Source organism: Glycine max, chromosome 19 (assembly GCF_000004515.6).
Source record: "Glycine max cultivar Williams 82 chromosome 19, Glycine_max_v4.0, whole genome shotgun sequence".
Lineage (NCBI taxonomy): Eukaryota > Viridiplantae > Streptophyta > Magnoliopsida > Fabales > Fabaceae > Glycine > Glycine max.
Genome location: NC_038255.2, coordinates 30,906,121 through 30,913,289, shown reverse-complemented (window position 1 = coordinate 30,913,289; position 7,169 = coordinate 30,906,121). Strand labels below are relative to the sequence as shown.

At 33.8% G+C, this 7,169-nt stretch overlaps 1 protein-coding gene across 2 annotated transcripts; it reads left to right on the top strand.

The window, feature by feature from the left end:
* The first annotated feature begins 2,281 nt into the window (after positions 1 to 2,281).
* Positions 2,282 to 7,169, top strand: LOC100777056 (cytochrome c1-1, heme protein, mitochondrial-like). 2 transcript variants are annotated; one of them, NM_001253224.3, is made up of 8 exons: positions 2,282 to 2,619; positions 3,550 to 3,616; positions 4,144 to 4,358; positions 5,083 to 5,362; positions 5,447 to 5,518; positions 6,174 to 6,290; positions 6,387 to 6,452; positions 6,534 to 7,169. In NM_001253224.3, the coding sequence occupies exons 2-8, from the start codon at positions 3,560 to 3,562 to the stop codon at positions 6,648 to 6,650; spliced, it is 924 nt and encodes a 307-aa protein (NP_001240153.1). In that variant the 5' UTR covers positions 2,282 to 2,619; positions 3,550 to 3,559; the 3' UTR covers positions 6,651 to 7,169. The 2 variants fall into 2 exon arrangements, with proteins under 2 accessions (NP_001240153.1, NP_001401397.1); NM_001414468.1 differs by having other exon boundaries at positions 2,282 to 2,651.

Genomic DNA, 7,169 nt, shown 5'->3' with positions numbered 1-7,169 from the left:
GAGAAAGCTTTACATCTTATAAAATTTTTAATGATTTTCATATCCCTTATGGGTGGTGTATGGTTTATAACATGCACTTGATGAAATCACCTATATAAGTGTCAAGTGGTGTATGGTTTAGAGCATGCACTTGATAACAAAAGACTGAATGGGTGTCTTGTGATTGGTAGACCACTATCGCACACCAAAAATTTTTTGTTCATATAACTTGCTACATCGACTACATTGTGTATTAAATCCTATCAGTCTAGGTCTAGTTCATATAGCTTGCTATATTAAGTCCGATGCATTAAACCTCATGTCAACCCATAAATTTTCTTTTATTTTTTAAATGTAATTTATTCTTTTAAAATATGTGAGAGATTGTTGTAATTTTAATGTTTATTTTAAAAGAGTTTTTTTAAAAGATTTAAGTAAAGAATATTATAAACTATTTATAACTAACATAATTTATTTCAAACATTACAGCGCGTTGGAGATTTTGTTAACTAATAATATTTACTTTGATCATCTAATACAATTAATTGATAATATTTTTTAATTATGATGTGACCATATATTTTTTTAACTAACTACCGTTCACCATCCAAATACAATAACCTCAGCAAGGTATTGCACCACGTACTGCACAAAGATTATAATAAATTAAAAGATTATATATATCCTAAGAAATATACGTGGGACATCACAAATAAACTTTTTAAGTCAGTAATTATCACGCCTCAAACAATATTTGTGATTTTCAACTTCAATAACAACCGGACACCAAGTAAGTAACTAAGGCATAATAATACATTAACCAAACAGTCCAATTGCAAGTTCCCCCGCCAACATGGAGGAGATTGGATAGTACGTAACAAGCAAGAAGGAGAAGGAAAAGGAAGGTAATTCCCGAGGAGATCGTTGAAGAGTATTTGTGAGCTTCCAAAAGTCAGTAAGAACAATTTTTTCTCGTGTAAAATAAATGAATTTTTGTTTTATTCCCTATAAAAAAATTTCTTTAATTTCCATATTTTCAAATTTTAAAATCATCATTTTTTAATCCCTAATATTTATTTCAAGACAGGTAAATAACATTTATTTTAAAGTTTAAAAAAATAGGAGTTACTGTTGTATGACACTATCACCTACATATTATTGAGTGTCATCTAAAATGGCCGTGTGCCATTTCGTTAACACACCAGAAGTCAACTATTAAATTAAATGATGTCATATAACAAAAGAAATAAGAAAAAAATTGATTTTAGATTTTGAAGGAATAAAAGAAGTTTTGACTTGGATGGACTAAAGTGGTGAACTTAATAGCTAGAGAATAAATTGAGTTGTATGATTTGAAAAAAAAAAAAACTGTTATTTGTTTCTATTTTTATTTTTATTCTCACTTTAATTATAAAAATTTTATATTAATTTTACTTTATTTACTATTTTTAAAATTTGTATAGAAAATAAAAAATAATAATAGAAAACAATAATTCATAGAGGAATAAGGTATTCATAGTTATAAGTATAAAATGAAACAAACAAAAAACAATGTAACCCCCCCCCCCCCCCCCCCCCCCCCCTTATAGCATGATAAAAAAAGTCATTTGCATTTTTTTGCAAACTACTTTTTGGCAGTAAATAAAAAAACATTTGAAAGGGCATTTACTTTGAGCTTCACCGCTCCTGCACTTCCCATTTTTATGAACTCTTTTCTCCTAAATGATGTTTTGGAATGAGTATTTCATAAAATTTGCAATTTAGAATGAGTATTCCATCTCAGAATGGTTACTTCGAAATATGTTTTGGAATAAGTATTCTAAAACATCTATTTTGAAAGAAAAAAATTCAAAACATTTTTTCATAATAGGCATTTTGAAACATATTTAGAAAGTCTATTATGGAATGATTATTTTGTAATACACTTGTAAATCTAAAATATATTCTCGAATACCTATTCTAAAAGCCAAAAAATCAAAATTTATGTATTACAAAATATGTGTTTGGTAACATATTCATGGATTTACAAGTGTATTGCGGAATAAGTATTCCATAATAAACTTGAAAATCCCAAAATGTGTTCCAAAACCCCAACACCTAGCACCCACTCCGTAGAAACCAAACTCCCACACCAAAATCCAGCACCACAATAGACTAGAAGCCAAACTCTCACTTACCTTGGTCACCGTCACACTTAGAGGGTGATAAGGGAAGTGTGTCATGTGACTGAGGGAAGCAGCGAAATCGCGTGTGGGATTGCCGACTCAGGGAAGACATTTGGGGGAAGAGACTGCTGAGACTTATTAAGGGTAATTTTGTTCACACAATGAAAATGGGAAGTGCAGGAAGCAAGTAGTGAAGTGCAGAAAGTAAATGTCCTTCGAAAATGACGGGCATGGACTTGAAACCAGCGGTAGGCTCGAGGCCCATAATGAAAAGCCCAAAAGCTAAGAGCAATTGTGGTGACGAGATCGGAACGTGTGGTGGAAACATGCGAATGGCTGCTACTACTGCTCCTTGGTTTTTTTGTTCATTTTGTTGTATTGTTGTCTTCAACTGAATCTGCCACACCACAATACACCACACAGTTCCCTCACTTCTCTCCTTTTGACCATTCAACCTTCGCCTTTGCCTCCTTTCGTGAGTCCACTCTTCTCTTCTCTTCTCCTCAGGTTTCTTTAATCCCTCGCAATTGCGTCTCTATTGTATTTTAGGTTCCCCTTTTAATTTTATTATTAATTGTTGTTTGTGAATAAGTAAGATGTTGTTTAATGTGGAGTGTGTTGTTTTAAATATAACAATTTAGAGCTTATGATGATTTTTAATTTGGGTTATCAGAAAATTGCGAGAGTTACTTATTGGTGAAGGCATAATCTTGATTCAGAAAATATGCTGGTTAGAATTATATAGTAGATAGCCAAAGTTGTGTCGTCGAATAGTGGATTATTGTCTGTAAATTTTTATTATTATTTTTTGCGTGTGTGTGTGTAGTTGATGTCATTTAGAGCTACATCCCTTCCGCATTTGCTACGTGACGGATATTGTTATTGTTGTTGTTGTTTTATCACCATCATCGTTATTACGCTGTTACCTGGTTAGTTTTGGACTTATGCTTGTTTACGTTTTTAGGGAGTAAGAAGGTAATCATTAAATCATTCTTTGTTTGGCATTTTAGATCATCTCATCCATTTTTGCCTTTGTTTAGGGTTCTCTTTTTTATATATGTTTTATATAGAACATATATGTTGTGATTGAGTTTGGAATTTGTTCAGCAATTAATATGCATCATTTTAAAGCTATCCACATTTTTCTAGAGTGTTTAAGGCTATTTTGTTGCCTGGAAATCATCTAAGCATAATTTTGCGTTACATTTATAAATGTGATAGCATTTCCTGTGGCAAGTCACATTGCTAGTTTACATGATTGTTCTGTTGCAGATTAAATTTGATTTATTGTTTGTTACTTTCACATATATGTTTATTTTTTGTAACTTTATGTCTAGTACTTATATTAGATGGATAATGCTAATTATTTATTATCTGTTTGTGTATTTTTGGGAACAACCTACAGCGTGACTGAGATGGCTGGAGGTGTTATTCAGCAGATATTGAGGAGGAAACTACACCCTCGGTTTACTGTAAGCCACTGACCCTCAATTGGATGCTTTTGCACTTAATTACCTTTCGGGGTCTATATATGTCTTCATGACCTATGATGGAGATCCTTACAATAAGAGGGAGGGGGGGGGGGGGGGGGGATTGCAAAATGGTTTCTAATTATGAAATGCAAATCTGTCTTTTAATTCTCATTTATCTGGAAATATTTGTATGGATTAGTCCATTTGCTAGCTTTTTTTTCTTTACCTCATCAAGTATATCTTTGGATTAGCTTTCTTTGAGGAAATAATCACTTTCTTTGCCAGCTTCATGAGAAATTGATTATTTTCCCAAACAATCACTAGCCGGCCAAACATGCAAGAGGGTTGAGAAGTTGGATCCAACCAATATGATCTATCTTTCAATATAAGCTCAATCTTTTTACAGACTTATATGTGGATTTTATGCTTGTTGTATTGTTTCAATTTGTTGATGAAAATTTGGTTCCCATGCAACAAGATGATTGTGTCTGTTGCTATTGCTAATAGCTGTTGTATATTCACTGCAGAACTCTCCCTTGTTGTCACCCATCGTAGCCAAGAAAGATGATGCTGGCTCTTCTGGCAGTCAGTCCTTAAGAGCACTTGCATTAATTGGAGCTGGTTTATCAGGCCTTTTCAGTTTTTCAACAATGGCAGCAGCTGATGAAGCTGAGCATGGCCTGGCATGTCCAAGCTATCCGTGGCCTCACAAAGGAATTCTTAGTTCATATGATCATGCTTCGTAAGTTTGGCTTGAATTTTCCCTATATTGTCCTATCTTTCGCTCAACAATTTCGTTTACCAAGTTAGAAAATTGGATACTCAATCTTATCCCTGCTGAATTACATGTAATAATGTTTAGTTTATTCTCTCTAATTAATTAACCTTATTTTATCTTTTATCCCATCCTTAGATCAGCAACTCATCCTTCTTTTCCCTTGTCATTACATATGGCTTTGATGTGTTATAAGTAACATGGTTTGAATCTTGTATGTGACTCACATTTGTCCTCCATTCATAGTCAATATCTAATAAGTCCTTAAATGACATAAACGATGTCACATTCATTCAAATGCCCTCAATCTGTGAGGATACCATTACTGAGAGCTATATGACATGTTATCTTCCTTTTTTTTTACTTACGTAGTAAGGACCAATTTGATACACTTGTATCTTTGGAGGACTAACATGATGGTTTACTGTATTTATTATACATTGATTGCATCGTAATTTATCTGGCAAAAGAGTTTAAACTCTGATTTTTGCCAAAGAAATAATTTCCTTCTTTAAGGACATTAGCTGTGGCAACTGGCAGGGTTCATAAATGATGAATACATGATAATACATGTTCTGCTGCTATCATGTATTTAAACCATATTTCACATTAAGGTTATATTAGTATCTATAATTTAATAATAATTAACGCCTTAAATTCTTAATGCTTTCAATTAATTTTTCATGGGCAGGATTCGTCGTGGTCATCAAGTTTATACAGAAGTCTGTGCTTCCTGCCATTCTATGTCTTTGATATCGTATCGTGATTTGGTTGGTGTTGCTTATACAGAAGAAGAGGTAAAGGCTATGGCAGCTGAGATTGAGGTGGTTGATGGCCCTAACGATGAGGGTGAGATGTTTACACGCCCTGGTAAACTCAGCGATCGTTTTCCTCAGCCATATGCAAATGAAGCAGCTGCTAGGTTTGCTAATGGAGGAGCTTATCCTCCAGATCTAAGTCTTATTACCAAAGTAATGCTAATTATTTGATAGTAATATCTTTGAAATTTTCTAATGTATGTCTACCTGAAAATATATATCCTTTTGATTTTTCAGGCCCGTCACAATGGTCAGAACTATGTTTTTGCCCTTCTAACTGGTTATCGTGACCCACCTGCTGGTGTTTCAGTAAGTTCTTTTTTATCTAAAGTCTTCTATTTTATTTAGTAAAGTAATTTTATAAATTTTTCTAAGTTGACTGATGGAAAATGTTAGGCCACCAATACCTAGTTCTAAACCAAAATAAAACATTTTGCAAATCTGTTATAGTGGTTATGACACAGGTGTATGCCTAACAACCGTCAAATACTTTTCCTTTTCATGCACACTAATGAGCACATGTCTGCATGTGTGGCGTAATGATGGGCAGGGCACAGTTGAAGAGCCTTTGAATCTATCTTGAGATTTATTTTCTGTACAACACTTCATGGATAACTTGTATCATGCCTTTTGATATCCCTTGCATATCATATATGCCATTTTCAGGTTCAATGTAATCCATTCATAAATAATAGTAAGACCCACATCACACGCTGAGACATAGGCACACATCTGCACGCACACTTACATAACACAGGGAGTGCTTATAGTGAGGAGAGAATTTTAACCATTAGATTTATGTAGATTGTCAAAATTAGAACATAAATGCAAATGGTATAATTGATACTTTTCATGAATTCTACATATATGGTACTAGTTCATATATCATTTTGTCCCTATACCGATGTACTGATATTGTGTTCTTAAACTTCTTTTCATGACTATGTTCAAAATAATAATGTAGATAAGAGAGGGACTTCATTATAATCCTTACTTTCCTGGTGGAGCAATTGCCATGCCTAAAATGCTTAATGATGGTGCTGTGGAATATGAAGATGGTACCCCTGCTACAGAAGCTCAGGTATTATATTTGTTTCTGGAGGAATGGTTTAGTAAATCTTCTTACAAATAGAAATTGGAAAAAATGTAGCTCATTTTATTTTAATGTTTGTTGCAGATGGGGAAGGATGTTGTGTCATTCTTAAGTTGGGCCGCCGAACCTGAGATGGAAGAGAGAAAACTGGTCCGTTTCCTTTGCTATCATGTTTCCACCTAATCAATAAAAATATTCTGTTTTCTAACTACACTTTTTATGCATATGCAGATGGGATTTAAATGGATATTTGTACTGTCACTGGCACTACTTCAGGCTGCCTATTACCGCCGCTTGAGGTGGTCAGTTCTAAAGTCTCGCAAGCTGGTTCTTGATGTTGTCAACTAGCTCTGCCTCAAGTTTCATTTTCACTTGAACAAAGATTACTGTTGGCAATAATCTGTCAGACGATTAAGATGTTTCATCATTTCAAATTCGTTCAGCAAAGTTGATGGTTAATGGAACAACAACCGGGAGAGTGTTATAATTTTTGTTTGAGATAAAAAAAATGTTCCATGCACGTGATGCGTTTGCTTTTTCTCATCATCCATCTCGGACCTCTGTATTGTTGGGAGGTGTTCCTCTGTTTGATAAACTATTGAATTTTGTGGAACTTGCCTATCATTATGTTGGTCGTTATTCAAGAAAAAAGAATAGATAATATGCCCACGTGGACATTGGAAGATGGATTTTTTCTCTTCAGCTTTAGCGGTATTCTGTTGTGTGCCGGTGGTGTTTAGAGCAGTAGCAGTTGCTTAAAAATAAGCTTACGTTGCATGGTGAGTTGCAAGAGGTAAAAGTTGTTAACGTGGAAGAGTTACTTAACCCAAATAATTTCTTAAATATAAAAAAAAGGTAAATTATACT

Bases quoted from the DNA above. Each gene is read 5' to 3' on its own strand.
- LOC100777056 (NM_001253224.3), top strand. From the start codon at position 3,560: ATGGCTGGAGGTGTTATTCAGCAGATATTGAGGAGGAAACTACACCCT. The intron at 5,363-5,446 runs GTAATGCTAATT...TTGATTTTTCAG, and splicing joins ATCTAAGTCTTATTACCAAA to GCCCGTCACAATGGTCAGAA. The intron at 5,519-6,173 runs GTAAGTTCTTTT...ATAATAATGTAG, and splicing joins ACCCACCTGCTGGTGTTTCA to ATAAGAGAGGGACTTCATTA.